We start from the raw sequence: 18,536 nt of genomic DNA, 5'->3' as shown, positions 1-18,536 counted from the left end.
TTAAAAACAACGAATATTTTGCTCACAAAAATATAAGAACTCGAAAGATATAAAAAACCTTCGAATATTTGTTTTCGTTTACGAATTATTAGATGATTGATAAATATTAAATCGAAAATTGCTGAAAAATCGAAATCGATATGAGAACATCAAATAGATTTGCTCTTATAAGTATGGTGTTGAGGCAAGGTCATGGAGACTGTTTACAATCTTACGTTTGTTGTGGTTGTTAAAGGGAGTACCTAAGCCATGTTTGGGGCACAACGCAAAAATCAACTGCTATCGAAGTCACTGAATGGTAGCTGCAGTAAAGGGCTGTTTCAAAGGGTTCGGATCATAGGTAAATGGGTGTTAAGTGAGTGGGTTTGGCGAGACATGCAAAGTGGTGGTGGTTAGGGTCATGCGGTGACTCTTTGCATGCTAATTTTTGTCGTAGTATTCTTTCGCTTTCGAAAGCTGTTACTCACCGTTGATTCTTGTATTATAATCTTTTGATATTTGTTTGAAATTTTGTGGTATTTCTCTTGATACTGCAACGCTGTCTGTTCGAAACGCTCCTCATCTTCATAGGGTAAGTCCTCGACACTTTCATACAAGCAGTGATATCTGTGGAAGCAAAGAAAATGGTGTGGATTAGAGGATAACTTAATTAAAATAATAAATTTTTAACTAAAATACCTTATAAGCCGTTTGACAGCCTCTTCTTTGTTCTGAAACGGATTGACATAGTCGGGATTTAAGGCGGCCTGCTGATCCAACTCCAATTGACGCAGAAACCTGAAGTAACACACAAACAAATTATGAGCTTACATACAAATAAATATATAAAGAACAAAATAAAATATGATAAATATTCGAGTGATAAATTTTATAAAATTTCTATAGTCGAAAGGCGAAAATTGTGTGGAATATCGCGTATTTTCAACCAACTACTCACAAAGAAAGGCGTGCAAGTTTCGGCTGCGGCGATAAACTCTCCTCGCGTCTGAACAGGTGAGCGCCCAGCATGGGGGCGGGCATGGCGGTTGCGGGCGCATTGGTGGTGGCGGTGAGCGCGTAAGAGCTGTTCGTGCTCTGCTGTAGTTGCATATTTGCCTGAGCATCTATTGTTGTTGTACTTGCGGTTGTCATAATTGACGTTCCCGTCGCCGCGGTTGTTGTTATTGTGGTGGTGTGCGCTGGCGCTGCTGTTGTTGTTGACGTTGCATTAGCAATTGTTGTCACGCATGTGACATTGTTCGTATGCGAGGCAGATGTTGTTGTTGCCGCTGCGGATGTCATCATTGTGCTTGTGTGGCTGGCGCTGGTAAGTGCTGTTGTTGTTGCGCTTATGGGTGCCATGCTAGGCGCTAGCGTTGACAAGTTGCTGGTGGGTGCCTGTGATAACGCGTGTAGCTGCTGTTGTAACACATGCTGTTGTTGTTGTTGTATGAAACCGTTTGCGCCTGTTGCAAAATGCGTGGCTGTGGATGCATTGGCCGCACTGGTTGCTGTTGCCGCCGCTGAGGCAGCGATTAATGGACTAGAGAACACTAGTGGCGGTGGACCGTTCATCATTGCTGAGCTGCTGGCGCTGCTGCTCGTTACTAATACTGGCTTTTGTAGCATGAATTGCTGTTGCTGCTGCTGCTGCTGAGGTTGAAAGACTAATGCTGGCGCTTTGGAGGTTGGCACGAGCATTGGCTGCTGCTTCGGTTGGCTTAGCGGCATGAGTGTGCTAATATTGTTGCTATTGGAATTTTGCGTTGCCTGCTGCTGAGTGGGCGTGATATTTTTGCCTTTACCGTTGCTATTGTTATTGTCTTTGCCACGCGAAACCGTTGAGGATTGCAATTTCGACTGTTGTTGTTGTTGATTTTGCTTGTTCTGTTGCACAGTTTGATGATGCTGCATCGGGTAGATATGAATACGATGTGTGACACCAGCTTGCGTTTGCGCCTGCTGACCAGATGCGGCACCGCTCATCGACGTCGCCGTTACAGTCATGGTGGACGAGTGATTGTTGGGCTGCACCACATTTGCCGGTATGACCGAAGTATTCGACTTGCCTACGCCAACCTGTTGCTGCTGTTGTTGTTGCATTTGCGGCGGTTGCGTCATCAACGTTATGCCAGAGCCAGTGCCGATGGGTGGCATCTGCAGGTATGCTTCCGGCGTGGGCATCTCCTTGCCGGCTGCCAGTATGCGTTGCTGCTCGGTGTATAGCCGTTGCAGCGCCACATTTATTTCGGCGTCGCTCATCGGTTTGGTGTATGCAGCAATAGCGGCGGGGTCAAAGTCTGACGGTAGAGGCAGTGAGGTTAACAGCGACTTGTGTTGCAGCTTAATGGTGAGGAATTGTATTTGCATTTGCACTTGTTTGAACATTTGTTGTTGTTGTGCGGTCAATTGAATAGTTTGCACACGTGAGACCGTATGTTGGGGTTGTTGCGGCGATTGCTGTGGCAGTTGCACTTGTGTTGGCTGTTGTTGTTGCACTTGCATTTGTGTTTGTTGTTGCAACACATTCGTGTTGTTGGACGAATTGAGTGCCGAGAGCGATGGTGGCTCGGTATTAATACTGAAACTTGGCGCCACAACAGTTGACGAAGATGTCAGTGTCATACCGTTACTGCTGGTGATGGCAGTGCTAACAAGGCTGTTGTTGCTGCTGTTTGTTGGTGTGGTCGAACAACCAACAATATTGGCGCTACTGACGAAGCTACGCATGCTGGGCGACTGCAACAGCATTGAAGCGGTGCTTGAGGGTTGAAGTTGTTGTTGCTGCTGTTGCTGTGCAGCTGTGCCCGAAGTGACCAGTTGTTGCATGGGCGCAGTTACTCCGACCAACTTTGTTGTTTGTTGTTGCGTTTGAAACGGCTGTATACTATTGGTGCCTGTTGTTGTTGTCATATTGTTGGACGCAGCCGTTGCGCCGACCTGTTTACCGCTGGCAACATTCGGTTGCACAATTTGCACTGGATTATTGTTTGGCTTTTGTGAAAGTGGATCTAACTTTGGCATCGGCTTAACAACGCTTGCGTTTTTGATGCCCGCTGTACCGCTGGCGACGTCAGCAGCTGTCGTCGTTGCTTTCGGTTTACGCACGGGCTTCTTCTTTGCAACTGCGCCTGTTGAAGCTGCATTTCTTGGCGGTTCCAATTTAGCCTTACTCTGATCGATGATAGGCGCCACATTGGCTATCTGCTTGGTAACGGTGTTTGTGGACGCCGTGGAGTTGTTCGTGTTCACGCCGCTGGCTACATTGCTCAATGGCTGGATGGGTTGCGGATGCACTATTTGTTGCTGTGGTGGCTGCAAACGTTGCTGTTGTTGTTGCACTGCTTGCTGATTAGCGCTTAACGTCGTGTTCATGCCCAACAATGTCGGCTGCGGCTGTGTGCTCGGCGGCAGTGGATTTACATCGTTAAAGTGAATCTGGCCCAACTGCAGACACTGCGCCAATTGCTGAGCATTAATGCCGGCTGGCGCGATCAGTAGGCGTTCGGTGGGACCGATCGAGGCAGCGGTTTGCGTCGGACTAATAGGCGTGATCTGATTTGTTTCGCTGTTTAAGGAGAATATTTGTTGCGTCGCGGCGTTAATTTTCGGCAATGACACATAGCGTTGTTGGCTTTGTGCCGCCAAAGATGCGGCACCTAGTAACGCATTGCTCGGCGGCTGTGGCAGCATTGGCTGTTGCTGCTGATGTGGTTGTTGCTGTTGTATTAGCTGCGCCATATCCGGTGTTCTCGCGGGGTTCAACATATTTGGTTGTTGTTGTGTCTGCTGAAACGTTTTCTGCTGTTGTTGTTGCTGCTGCTGTTGCATCTGCAGTTGTGGTGACTGCTGCGGTAATTGAAGCGTTGGTCCTGTCGTTCCATTCGCGGTGGCGCCACTACTCGTTAGTGACGTTGGCCCAGCATTGAATTGTAATTGTATTGTTGGTGTTTTTGCTCCCACAGCTGTTGCGACTTGTGCGGGTATCGTCAGCTTACTTATGGCACCCGTATTGGTGGAAATCAAAGTTTTAGCATGTTGATGGTGCATTGTGCTATTCAAAGAACTTGGCGGCAGTAGTTGTGGTGTTGTTGCACTCAGTCCAACACGATTGTTCTGCGTACTGTTAGTTGCACCAATATTGTTGTTGCTGCCACTGTTGTTACTATTGTCCAATTTTGTTGGCTCATTGATTATTGTCACATTTGGCAGAGCACCTTTGAGTAGAGCCTGCAGCAAAAGCTGCGATTGTTGATCTTGCGGCTGGCTGGCATTGTGTCGCAGTATTAGGCGTTCGCCTTGTTCGGATACTGTCAATGTAAGATTGCCGGTTAATTGTGGCATGAGCGCCGCTGCTGTAGCGGGCGAGCCGACCGATATCGACACATTGCTGGGCATGCCGGTGAGCTGTGGCGGCAGTATGGTGGCACTGGTAAGTCCAGGTGTCGACATTATGCTATTATTGGCACTTCCGCTGCTCGAAGCCATTGAATTGGTGGGCTGTTGTTGTACTGTCGGTGTTTGATTAGATGAAGCCGCCGCTGTTGCGGTGGACCCTGATGTTTGTGGTATGGCCACTAGTTGTACGTGCCTGCCATCTGCGGTTAGTTTGATAGTGGCGGCAGGTGAGTCGTGTGTTTGTACATTTGCCTGAGAGTTTGGTGGTTGAAATATAATATTTTGTGGTTGTTGATGATGTTGTTGTTGTAGTTGTTGCTGCTGGTGCTGTTGATTGTGCTGCGTTTGATATTGCGAAGAGGGCGCTAGTGTTGTCGCCTTAATGTGGAGTCCTAAGGAAATAATTGCATAGTTAGTATTTTTTCAATTTGGGGCAAAATGTTATGGTAAGTACATCAGAGTATTTGTGTATATCTTCTACGACTAGCTAGTTCGCGAATTTAAAAGCAAACTCAAGCAATTTAAGTATTATATAGCAATACATTGCTAAAAAACTAAAGCATTACTTACAATTTATCACAAATAGTTAGGACCCATCTAAAATAATCTCAATTTCCCAGTTAATAACTACCAAGTTTTTTTTTTTTTATTTTAGTTAACTGTAATCGTTTTGCCCTTCCATGGTTTGCGACTTGACTGACACTGTATTTCTATTGTTTAGTTAATTTAGTATTTTGTTTAGGAAGTGTGAATAGCAAGTAGAAAGTACATCATGACATTTGTTGTGAATACAAAGTGAAAGCAATTATAAAAAAATGCGTTTTTTGACATTTGGAATTTATCACACCAAAAAAGACTAATCAGTTTGTAGGAGGACAAATTTAAGAATGTGTTGTGCCCTTCCATTCTTATCTTTTGATAAAAACAAATAATCTAACCTAAAATGCTGGGGATAGTCTCATACAGAACTTTATGGATAAATCTATGAAATAAGGTTCTAGTGTGAAATAACTCACATTCCTGTAGATGTATTCTCCATTAAATAAATTTTGTGTGAGTAATTATTATTACTGAAATTCAATTATTATAATTTAAAAAAGTCTGCTTACCTCCTCCTGCGCCAGTTGCGCTATCCAATATTGGCATAATTTGTATTTTGTTTTCCACAGCACCACAGCCGCTATTGTGATTTGGTAGCATTTTCGTTGTGTCCACCTGCGAGATTTGTATATTGCCAATTTGGCTAGGAACTTGCGGCGCACCCGCAACCGTTGCGGCCAATGTTGACGCTGTTGTTGGCGTTGTTGTTGTCACCGTCGACGCTGGGTGGGATAATGTAGTTGAAATGCCCTGCTGTTGTTGCTGCTGCTGTTGCTGAACTTGAGCACCTGTGGATGACGACATCGCTGGTGTTATGGCGGTTGTCAATGAGGGCATCACCGAAACACTATTAGTTGTGGTAGTTGTTGTTGTAATAGATGCGGCCGCTGCAGTGCTTGGTGTTACAGTTGACGCATTGGTGACGACATTGCTATTGTCTTGCTTTTTACCATTGCGTCGCACAGCGGGCTTGCGTCGTGGTTTCACCGTTGCAGTTGTTGTTGTTGTAGTGGTGGTTGCGGATGTCGTGGTTGCTACTGTGGGGTTGCTGATAGACGTCGGCAGTTGAAGTGAGGCGCCGCCAGCTGTTATGTTGAAGAGCGGTTGTGGCTGCGCTTGCGTCGGCTGCATTGCCTGCAACTGTGGCAGATTGCTGGCAGACGACATGGTGAAATTCATTGTCGCTGCACCGATTTTATTGTTGGAGTGTTGCTGTTGTTGTTGGGCTGCGGCCGCCGCAGCTGCTGCTGCTGCTTGCTGTGCCAAATGCTGTTGCGCTTGCTGCTGAATTTCCTCCGCAGTCGGCAGTCGTGGTATCGAGATTGTGTATGGCGTTGAGGCCGTGTCATTTTGATCGATTTTAATAAAGATATTGTGCGGTTCGGTCGTGTCATGACCAGCATTGCTGGATGCTGTTGCACCTCCTAGCGCGGCTGAGGCAGGTATTGTCACGGTAAAAGGTAAGGAGTCGGTGCCATTTTGACTGGGTATCGAGATCATTATGTCGTTGGCGTTCGGTGGTGCTGGCGCTTGAGTCGTGGATGTCGACGTTGCATGTGTGGGTGTTTGTGGAGGCTGCGTTGCGTTAGACGCGGGGGTGGTAGCTCTATCACCGTGTGTAGACATTGTGTCCATATAATCTTCATCGTCGTCATCATCCTCCATGATGCCGCACAGTTTCATTACATTACCGAGATCGAGTTTTGGTCGCGCTTGCTCTTGCTGTTGTTGCGGCGGCTGGTTAGTTTGACTTGGTCCAGTGTTGCTATTGCTATTGGTGAAGGTCAGTTTCACATTTTGCGGCGACGTTTGTGAGAATTGCAGCTGCGGCATAACGCCTGTGCTGTAACTCATGCTGACAGGCGTGCTGAATTTGTTCGTGATCAAATTGGCTGTCGATGAGGGTGTTGTATTTGGAACATTTTTTACTTGCAAGGTGGGCGAGGGCGCAGTTGTTGTTACCGCTGGCGATTGTACTGCAGCCGCTGCTGCTGCGCTTGCGGCGGTTTGTTTCTTTTTACGAGGCTTTGCCTTCTTTTTTGGTTCAGTCTGCGGCGCCGACGACTGCTGTTGTTGTGCTTGCAATGAAGTATTCGTTGCGCCACTGTTTGCTGGGCTAGCGTTCATCATCGAATTTGCCGGTTGTCCATTTGATAGTTGCTGTTGTTGATTTATTGTGACTGTGCCACCAGTGATGCCGGCGCTCTGCAGCAATGTGGGTGTTGGCTGACGTATTGGCTGTGACGCCTGTGATGTGCTGTGCGTCAAACTTGGTAGCGCATTTTGCTGAGCATTGAACATATCAACGTTAGCGCTGGAAGAAGTTGGCGGCGGTGGTGGCGTTTGGAAGGTCGCACCCGCCGCTGCCGCCGCCGCCGCCAATTGCTGTATGTTAGCACCACTTAACTGATTCAAATTGATAAGCGAACTGCCACCGGCTGCAGCATTGTTTAGGCTCTGTTGAAAATGCGCTGGCAATTGGGAAAGTATTGTTGCTGTTGTTGGTGAAGGACCGTTAGGCATTTGAATTTGCGTAATGCTGCCACCGTTCGCCGCTGCGGCTGCTAATTGCAGATTTTGTAGTTGTGCCGCCACGCTGGGCCCCAACAGATGACTGGTGTTTATTGTGGCCGTTGTGGTGAACGGCTGATGAGATCGTTGCTGATTTGACGCCGAGAGGGCTGCATGTAAGCCGGTCAGCTGCGTTATGGCCGGATTTTGAGGATTAGTTTTGATCGTTTGTATATGATTTGCAGTCTGTTGTATGAGGTTCGCCTGGGAGGACACGATGAAGGTGGGAGTGGCAGCGGCCAGTTGCATGGTCGCACCGTTTGTACCTAATATACGCAGCAGCTGTTGCGGCTGTTGTTGTTGGAGCTGCGCCTGCGGTCGCGCATTCTGTATCACCAGTGAGGGTGTGGCTGTCAACTGTGGCGTGGGTGGTCGCAGTATTAGTTGTACACCCTGCGGCGTATTTTGCTGCACCAACACCGGCATTTGATTGAGCAACAACGGCTGTTGCGCCGTTAGGCTGGCTGTGGCGCCTGTTGGTAGCAGGATTTGTTGCTGCTGCCCGGGACCGCCTGAGGTGATCTGCGCCTGTTGCGGCTGTGGTGATTGCGAGATCTGTGGCATTTGTGCCATATTATTTGTGTGACTGTGTACGGTGGCGGTCGCTGCATTGCCACCACCCAGTTTAGATTTATGTTGTTGTTGTTGCTGCTGCTGCTGTTGACTGGCATCGTTGTACGGCTGTTGCTGTGGCTTCGGCAGTATTTGCTGCGGCGGTTTGACGGACTTTGTTGTTGTATTCGTTGTTGTACTGCTAAGGCTGCTGTACGACGTCGGCGTCACATGTGTTTGCAATGTTGCATTGCTGCCTATCAGTCGTTGCTGCAGCGTATGCTGTTGTCCAGCCGGCGCCGCAACAATTTGGCCCTGTGGCCCTTGGATTATTTGAAAGACCTGTTGCGTATGCTGTGGCTGATTGGTTTGATGTGGCGCATTGCCGGTTATAGTGAATTGTTGTTGCAACATTTGCATTGGTTGTGGTGTTGACGGTTTGATTGTGGCGGCGGTAATTGTATTGCTAGGACTCGGTATTGGACTGTCAGCTATCAGCGGACTACTGCTGTGATAGTGTTGGAACTGTTGTTGTTGCTGTTGACTTAACGACGTCGACGTTGGTAGTACTGTGGCGGCAGCTTTTTTCGCTTGACCTTTTGGGCAACCAGCCACATTTGCTGTCGCAAACGAACTCGACGTGTTGATCGCTGCTGCATGTGATTGCCCATAGCCGCCGGCTACAGTATTCGAGATCGAAGACGCAGTGTGGCAAGTTGTTGGTGTAACAGCACTGCTGAATATTTGGTGATGCTGTTGATTAAGTTGATTTTGTTGCTGCTGCAGCAGCTGCTGCTGCTGTTGCTGAGTAATGCGCTTATTGCCCTTCTGCAACGAAAAAATTGAGATTTAAGTAAATAAATTTATAAACATTAATTATTAGCAAAATTAAACATTCGGGTCTCATACAATTACCTTATTTAATTGTATATTATTGGATCCAACAAGGGTTGTGTTGAATTCATTACCGGCTGCAGGTGTGTTTGCCGCTATCGCTGCACCACCCACACCGGCTGTCACACCGATAACACTGGTCGCTGCCGCTGGTGACTGCGATGGACTTGGCTGAAATACAACGGTACCGGCGTTCGGACTTCCATTAGTGAATTGATGCAACGATTGTCTGCGTCCCGGTGTGGCAGTTTTTCTTTCCTATAATTCAAACAGAAATGGATTTGGATATAACAAAATAATAAATATATAATTTCGAAACTTTTAATATTAATAAATTACTAACCTGATCGTGTGTGGCGCTTGTTATTGTATTTCCAGCTACGAGTAGCACATCCTGCTGAAATGGCGACAATGAGGGTGACGGTTGCAAGCGTGGACTAGCAGATATTGATGGCGAAGGACTGGGCGTTAAAAACGGACCCGGAGGAGACAATATTCCTGCGAAAGAAGAGGATAAATTTGTAAAAACTGTGAAATATGATTAAAAAAATGTATATATGCATATAAGTATTAATTTGTCTTGGTAGAATAGCAATTAAACATTTGTTCGAGCTCAAAAACTTAAAATTTTATTACCATCTATATTAGTGAAATACATTTCAGTTTAATGCTGTAATTTTAAATTTAAATGTAACTTTTGTCAGTCCCACCAAGTGCAACCCTAACAAGTAGGGTCTAAACGTCCTCATTTCAAAAGATTCAATCGATTGATTGCCAACGATTTATTATAGAACGGGATATATCAATAAATCATTTAAAATAATGTTTAGTGTATATTCCCTAGTATAATGAGAGACAAACAAAATAATTTAATCTATATCGGTGCAGCCGAACTTTGTGGAGTTAATTTATCAAATAAAAAAGTACACTATAGAAGTCAATGTTTTTATTGTTTTTTGATATATAGTATTTAAAAAACAATAAGAATATTAAATCATATGTTTCTTAAAACTAATCACATATGCACATATTTATGACATTTGCCACCAGTGTTGTTAAGGAGCATAAAAATATTAGTAAATACCAGTTAAAAAAGGCGTCTTATTAATAAAATTAATTATAAAAAAGTATTAAATAATACAAAATACAATCTTTTTTGTACTGTATATCTAATTTTTTCGAAGGATTAACTCGAGTAGCTTATAAAAATAAACTTAAAGATTTGCTCGACATGTTTTGCATAGCAATAACAACTCTTTTGCAGTTTCCTTCTTATATTTTATGTAAATAAAACAAATATAGCAAAACCGATTTGTGTAATGAGCAATAATGATTCGTTGAGCGAAAGCGCCTCAGCTGAACTTGACAAGCGTAAATAATTGACCGTAAATATTACGAGTATTCCCCTGACGTTTACCAACATCTCAAATGACGGTACAACTTATTGCTATAAATCCTCTTTATGCAATGCAAAACCGAAAAGGACCAAAAACATGTAGAAATTTATTTATAAGTAACTGCGTACAATAGCAAGAGCAGTTTATGTAAATAATCCAATTATGTGAAAAGAGAGGAAGAATAACAAACAATGGAAAAGAAGAAATACCAAAAAAAAATATTGAATGTAACTAGCCAACCAAATTAAAATAAAAAATATTAAAATAGAAAATGTAACAGAGCAGAAATATGTATATCTAGGAAAAGGAATTGCTTGAGGCTGCAGATACTGTTTATGTTTCTGCCGAACCAGGAGCACACATAATATTTATTTATTGACCATACACACGACGTTTGGCCACAAGTTGCAAAGGCGAACATGAACTAAGCTTTTTTTTGTTGCAAAGTGTACATATAGTACATGCATGTGTGCTTGTATTGCTTGTAGGTGCCAAGCATGAGGACTCTCGATTTGCCACACTTCATCGCTTGCAAAACAATGCGTTTGTTGCAAGAACGCACAGCGTATGTCACATAGAAGGCATGTGGTTCGTTGCAAAAGCACAAGTAGAGGCAGCTAGTGTGCTACTGCTGTGGCCGCTTGTTGTTGTTGGTTGGTGTCGACATTTATTTGTGTGGTATATGCATCATGCCGTACTTTTGCATCTACTACTACAACGGCTTTTGTTATTTCAATACATCACCCCAAAAAAGCACCAGCTTGCCGCAGTTTGCATACTGCTGCCACAAACACACATCGCTCATTCATCAGCCTAGGCCGCTTGTGCGTGCCTTCAAGCTTTGCGTGAACTTCGAAAACTCGTAACATCAAAAGACGCAAGCAAGCAAACAGCAACTCTTTCAGTTGCAAAACAATATTTTAGCCGATTGTCGTAGATTCAGTTGATAGAAGTATGTATACGCCGAAGATGAAGGAGCGAAGCAGCTATGGATGTGCATATGCTATGGATATGTACATATGTATAGCTCTTAGCAAGTATTGCAGCATATATTTAGAAGCATATATTTAGGTGAGCAAGTAATTTTGATAGCGAGTGTTCACCGGCATGGCTTGTCTTCATTTTGCCGTGCTCCTGCTTATTAAGTCAACTGCTTCCTTAGACTGGTTCGTACGCTCAAGGACTGGCTCCAACACTACGTAGTCAATGCTGAAACTCTTAACTTACATATATGTATGCACGTATGCATATATATATGTTTGTATGTATTTAAAGCATTGACGTTTGTCACGTTGTTATAGCAGTAGTCACAGCCACTAGAACAACAAACAACCGCCATCACCAACCATACCATAGCTGCCCCCGCCCCAAACCATCAAGTACATTATGCGAGCTAGCGCAGCCAACCAGCCACCAAGGGCTACCAACTATGATTGTTGGTTATGCTATAGCATCAACAACAGCATCTGCGTCAATAGCAAGATTTTGGTTACCGTGGCCCTTGGATTGGCAGCCCGGCAGTCGGTCGCAGGAAGTTACCACGCTGGCGGCGGGTGACAGGCGGGCGAAAAGACGGGCATTTTAACGCTGCACTTTCGTGTGCTTCACATTTTCTGACGTTATTCGCCGACGCTTGGTTTGTGATGTCTTGCAGCATTGCTTGGACGGACTATTTGTTGGTCGTGCGGTGTGTATATGGATTGCTCCAGGTTCCGCGTCACAATATTAACTGGGGGTTGCGGATGAACTGTATGAAGTTCTAACTCACATATTTATGAATGTATGTATGCATGTGTAATTCTTGCGTTGTTGTCGTTGCTACTACTTGGTGGCCGTGTGGTTGCCACGTAAAGGCGTTTTAAAGGATATCGAGGAGTATCTGTGTACACCGTGTGCTGAAGGTAGAGGTTGTAGCGAAAATAACCAACATGAGAGGGATGCGGGTAAATGAAATCAGCAAACAAAAAAAAATGAAACAAAACGTCGAGTGCACATAAAAACAATGCACGAATATAAAGTAGCAAATAAAAGCAATACAAACAACAACACCAACAATAATAAGAACATTTTTGTTGGCGAATAAAAATTTTAATCCTGCAGGAGTGTGCGAGCACCACAGCAGCAGCAGCAGCACCAGGCAGTAGCAACAGCAACACTTTTGTCTTTCGCCTTAATGTCAGCGTGTGGATATGAAAAGCAATAGCAAGCAAAGCAAGTACCACGAATGTAACAAATAAAAGCAGCCAAACAGCACTCGGGAATACGTAAAACTGAAGCGAAAATCAATAAAAGTGTAGGCATGTGCAATGGGGGTAGATGCCATGGAAGACAAATATTCACATGCGCACCGTATAGGTAGAGTATTAAGACACACAGTTATTTATATGTAATACATGTGTATGTAAAGACTAGAGCAGTACGTTATTATGCGCTATGATGTCGGACGGACTTACTCTTGAGTCTTAAACATTTCTTGGAAGTGCACAATTTGGTCGTTGCCGTAGTGAACCTTTGACAGCTAACACACAGGCGCACATACCCTGCAGGTACAGGGCGAATGCGAGCCGACTGTTGTAATAAATTTGTAATTTTGAGCTATTGGAAATTATACACAATTCTGTAGATGTTATGAAAATAGTAGTAACTACTCATAACATTTTCACTAATAACATTAAGAGGTAGGGAATTGAAACTTGCATTTTGTGTAATATTTACATACTTATTTGTGGGTTCAAGTATCTTAAGTCGACTAGATTAGGTTTTTGGATTACTTGTAAAAGTATGTGGATCTAAACTTTATTGCGATTCTATATTAATATGAAGCTTCTGGTCTGAAAAATCAGCAATTTGCTGGAATATATGTTAACTGAGTGGAGAATATGTAAGGATGATTCATTATTCTCAATAAATATCGAATATATATACTTAATTATTCTATATAATTATATATTGAAAAAAAAAAGATCTTTTGGCACGTTCGCTTAGTTAAAGCACGTTCACCATAAACTTCCACCAAAATATGATGTATTTCAGCTAAATATTCAGTGCATATATGGAATATTGGAACAAATGACTAATAATCAAGAATATAGTTATAAAACCCAATTCCCACAACAGCCGATTCTATGTTAGCGGAGATGACACATATTTTATCCGGACAAGGGCATCACTTTCGGAGAACAAAACGGTTATTTTTAGAATAAAATTAGTTATAGAGCCAATATTTAATTCAATTTATTTGCACTTTAATGCATTATTTGAAAATATGTTATGATTTTTAATGTTAAAAGATTACACATTAAACGAAAAGTCAAATCCGAAGCGATTAATACCATTTGTCTTTAATTGCAGAGGGCACAATAGACCCTAGGTCGCAGTGCAATCTTCATTTATTTATCTTATCTTAAATTACAGACCACATATGAGAAAAATTTTAAATAATATTAACACTAAGTAAGAAATTGCATTCCGTTTTCTTTATTGGCGGTATATGCATTCCGTCTACACTTAATATATAAAATGTATTAATATTTTAACAAAATCAGTTGTTAACACCAAACTACATTTAATGATCAGCTGATGCACGGCTTTCAAATTGACAGTGCTCACGTCAAACATCCATTAAAATTAATGGTGACAACAAATGCATAAAAAAGATGAGTAATCACCTTTATACAATGTACTCATAAAATCAAATAAAATTTGCTTAGTGAGAGTGAATAGCCCTTGAAAGGTTATTAACATTTTCTTTAAAACGCGCAGTTAACAGATGTTTTGCCAAATCGTCAAAATTTAGTAAATTAATATATTTAAAATGTGAGTGAACCAAAATATTGTGACCTAAGTTGCAGGTGTTTGTGACAATCGAAATGCAAAATATGTACATACATACATATGTATGCATGTGTGTATGCACATGCAAATCCACCAAAAGCTACAAAAATGAATAACAAAGTATGAGTAAAAATAAATAAAAGCTAAAAATAAATTCGAGAAGAGCACGAAAAGAAAATATAATTGAGAATTCTCAATGCATCAATGCTTATTTGCATAGAGCACGCAAGCGAATTTATCGTTCGTTTGGTTTGTTTGCCTAAAGAATTGTTAAGATTAATACACACATACATATGTATGTACATATAAACCAAAAAAATCAATAAGAAAAAAATCTGACGAGTCTAGTGAACCGCCTTCACGGCGGCCACGGATATTTGGTCAAAAAGCGTGTTTCGTGTTACGGTGTAATTAAAGTGAGAACAATAAAGTGTTACACAAGTGTCGAGAATAATAATAACAATAATGAAAATGTAAGAGCCCGCGTGAAATATGAATAAAATAAGTCGCAAAGTAGGCATAAATCGAAAAAATAACAAATCACTTAAGAAAGCAAATTACTTCTATAGATACACATACTTAAGTAAGCAATAATTTTAATGACGCTAAATCGCTACTAAAACAACAATTACAAATGGCACTGGCGTTAATGGCGGCTATTAACAAAAAGCCAATGAACGAACTAAAAAGTGATTCGAACGAATCATTCGTATGTGAACAAGTGTTTTAACACAAAAAAAAGAAACAAAAAAAAAATTACAAAAAAAATACAAAAAAAGAAAAAAAAAGAAAAATAAACAATAATATATAAATGCCGATTTGGGTGGTTAAAAGCGTATTACTTCTTATTCAGCCGATTTATGCGTTAAATATATGGATATACAATTTTTTTTATGGGCCTGCTATTAAACGGTATTTCCCCAGTTTGTGCGCACAGACGAGTCATCCCCACCAAAGGACAACAAAGCGTTTACTTTGATTTTCCAAATTAATGCGTATGTATGTTTGTATGCAGGTACATCTTAAGCACTTTCAGCATTGCTTTGAAGAGGCCCCCAAGCGCCAAGTGAGCGCACGGCATGCTTTGTAGGTGAAACACTTTGAGGTTATGTAAATGGAATTGTAAATTCAAAGACCGTCAGCAAAGTGGTCTTTTTTCGTTGCTAGGCTTTCGCACCCGTTTAAGTATTTAATTCATTCATAGCCGCTCAGCCGCGGTAAAGCTCATTTAATGTTACTTCTGCGTCGGAGCGTCAAACACACAAAATTGCTTGCAATTCAAGCGTCTCAATGATAAGTGTAAACAAAAGCAAGTATGCCGTACAATAGGTGATGTGACGCGCCCACTTTTTACTGCTGGCTGTTAGCAATGATGTGGTGTGGTGTGCCCTTCATTGCCGCTGATGTGTTCTGATGTGGTGTGGTATGGTGTGTTGGGTGGCGTGTCATGTTTACCGCCATTTTCTCTGTGTAAGAGTGCTGCCAAGTTCAGTGTAACGACTTGGATTTCTGTTTGTTTTGTTAATAAGGCATTTGCGGCGGTGGGCTAACGGGTGTGGGTAAAACTATTAAAGAGCGAATAGCTAGTGTTAAGTAAGAAATATATAATGACCACTTTAAAATAGTGCGTAATAAACGTAAAAAAGAAATACACAGTTAGTGGGGAGCTAAATTTGGATCATAAGTTGGACATGTGCTTGCTCACGTTTATCAGGTGAATTTGTTACACTTCAGAACTTGCGTATTTTTATTAGGGTTAGTTAAGATACGAGTATATTTGAATTGTTAGATAAGGCTCAATCTAACTGCAAGTCACAATGAAATACGCACGAACTATTGTTTAGCGGTGACGGTGAGTAAAGCAGTTGTTCTGTTAATTGTGTCCAAAGCATGTTAACAGTAAATGTAACCCTTATGTGATATGTTTTCAAATCGTATTAACGCCTCTAACACTGACTGCAAACATACGCCGCACCGGATATATGATTAGATTTATGAATTTAGCCACTCAAGTAAAATTGAGTTATTTAGATTTCTGGGAATTAACTAACACCTATGGAAATTTTACGACCACTTCTTTCCGTAATCAATAATTTTGGTATTTTTCATTATTAGTATAGGCAGGGGGCTTGACTGAAAAAGGCGGTATTAATCTGTTTCATTAATAAAACGAAATACTCGCAAACTAAGTCGGTTTAAAATATTAGAGTGTTCAAAAATTTTTTTCCAAATTTTGTAAGCAGTTTTTCTATTAAGAAAATATGAGTTTGAGTCACAAAAATAAAATTAAATAAAGCGGAAATTTGCTTCAAAAGTGAAGCTTTTTGAAACACATTATTTATTTTACAAAAATGGTCAAATTTCAATTTTTTAAGTTTGAAAATGAAATTTTGCATTTTTAGGGCTATCTCGCTATTCAAACCCATACAAAAAGTTATAATAACGCGATTTATGTATGTAAATATGTATATACATACATATGTATAAAGAAATGAAAAACAGGATAACTTTTTTTGAGGAAAAACAGCATTAAAGAAAAACGCTTAATTATGCATTCACTTTAGTAGTCATTTTATTTATTTTCCTTTAATGCAAACATAAGCCAATTAGCACATGCTCAAGCTTACTACTGATTGCCGTGCTCAGGTATTGTATTATACAGTGCTCGTTAGCCTATTACAATTGATGTGATGCACAATTCGTGACTGATTTGGTTGTAAAGCAAAATATTTGTGCGAATTGATTGGTTTATCACGAAAACTCGAGTCTATAATTTTGAGTTTTTTTGTTGCTCTTGGAGCGAAAGGGAACTTATGTAACTGTGGTATTCCTTAAAAATACCCTGTACATATAATAAGTTTGCTATTAAGTTTCTAAAAAACAGCAGACAGTGTTGAAGGGATATGAATATAAATGATTAGCGCGACGAGCTGAATCCATTAGCAATGTCCGTCTGTTTATAAAATATTGGGTCACTATAGGATACAGCTGTCGTATAAATTGATCAATCATGACCTTGTATGGAAAGCTTTTTTATTTGCCAGGTATCTTAATGAAATTGGAACGCTACACTCTCCAAACAATTTGCTCCATTCGGAGTTGCATTGCCATACAAACTATCCAATTAAAATCAAGTTCTTGAAGGCTTGTTAATGGTATTCTAGTTTCAGTATGCAATTCTAGATATAACCCATAAAAATAGCTTGAAAATTTTTTTTAACTGTTTTACATTGAATTTCACTTGACAAGTTATATATTGCATTCAAAGTTATTGAAGGAAACTAAAAATAAGTTTTAAGCTGTCCTATTATCTGTTATTGGCATCATCAAATAACATGTTACTGACATTAAGCTGTCATGCGGCTAAAATTTGTAAACTCCTGTCACTTTAGTGTCAGTAAAACAGACCAAGTTGTCAAATGCAATCAGAATTAGTTAACGACGATCTAGCAGACGTGTGTTTCATAATAAAATTTGTTAGATTAATTTTCTCTCTTCTAAGAAGTTCAAAAAGTTTTCAATTAAACCTTGATAAAGTTTGTAACTTCACATCATTTTCAATAGCTACTTTAATACACTTGCATACACACTGAAAAAATCAAATGTCTTAATTGTGAAAGTTCAGCACGTGATCAAGATTCCCACTGATGACCGAGTAAATGAATTAGGCCAGTTAATTGCAAATCATGTGATTAAGCCTTTAACTTTCTTATACATACATATATACATACATGCATATCTACATATATGTATATGTATAATTAACTTCATTACAACTCAATTAAATAGGTATGTACATTTAGAGATGTGCTTGTCAGCTATGCAAATAGCACAGGCCTACGCTGGCAGGCCAGATAATGAGACGTCATGCATAAGTTATGGCGTGATAAGTACAAAATACACTTAAATATTCAAATATCTACAGAAATAGTTAAACAAAATTTCCAACTATAAATATAACAATGCATACGCACGCCAGTACCGCACGACGTCAAGTGGGAAGGCGTGTTGACGGAATGATACGGCATTTTGCCAATGCCAATCGCATATGTACATACATAATTGTAAATTCAAAATAAAGTAAAATATGATTGCAGTAAATAAGAAAAAACCGCATAAACTTAAAAAAAAAATAAAATTAACTGTAAATATCCACAAAAAAGCGAGCTAAAATGTAATCTTTCTTTCTGAATATCAAAAAGAGTGTACAAAATTCAAAATCTTAACCGCAAGCGATAAGCAAAACACAATGTTCGTCGGCGCACTCGGTCGACCCCACCAACTCACTGACACATTGTGTGTCATTAACAC

At 41.0% G+C, this 18,536-nt stretch overlaps 1 protein-coding gene across 2 annotated transcripts in view; it reads right to left on the bottom strand.

Annotated features, from left to right (window-relative positions):
• Positions 1 to 18,536, bottom strand: part of LOC105229831 (mucin-19) — a 101,143-nt gene that overhangs the window by 3,820 nt on the left and 78,787 nt on the right. The window contains exons 1-7 of one of the 2 annotated variants that reach the window (XM_019991621.3): positions 9,631 to 9,960; positions 9,338 to 9,492; positions 9,016 to 9,252; positions 5,487 to 8,928; positions 938 to 4,769; positions 679 to 777; positions 468 to 606 (exon numbers count right to left, since the gene is read on the bottom strand). In XM_019991621.3, the coding sequence (XP_019847180.2) occupies positions 468 to 606; positions 679 to 777; positions 938 to 4,769; positions 5,487 to 8,928; positions 9,016 to 9,252; positions 9,338 to 9,492; positions 9,631 to 9,652 (7,926 nt within the window). In that variant the 5' untranslated portion in view covers positions 9,653 to 9,960. Of the gene's footprint in view, positions 1 to 467; positions 607 to 678; positions 778 to 937; positions 4,770 to 5,486; positions 8,929 to 9,015; positions 9,253 to 9,337; positions 9,493 to 9,630; positions 9,961 to 18,536 lie in introns of those variants that run through there. The other variant, XM_011210297.4, reaches the window with a different exon arrangement.

Source organism: Bactrocera dorsalis, chromosome 2, assembly GCF_023373825.1.
Source record: "Bactrocera dorsalis isolate Fly_Bdor chromosome 2, ASM2337382v1, whole genome shotgun sequence".
NCBI lineage: Eukaryota > Metazoa > Arthropoda > Insecta > Diptera > Tephritidae > Bactrocera > Bactrocera dorsalis.
The sequence above is the reverse complement of the archived record's forward strand: the minus strand, read 5'-3'. Positions and strand labels throughout refer to the sequence as shown.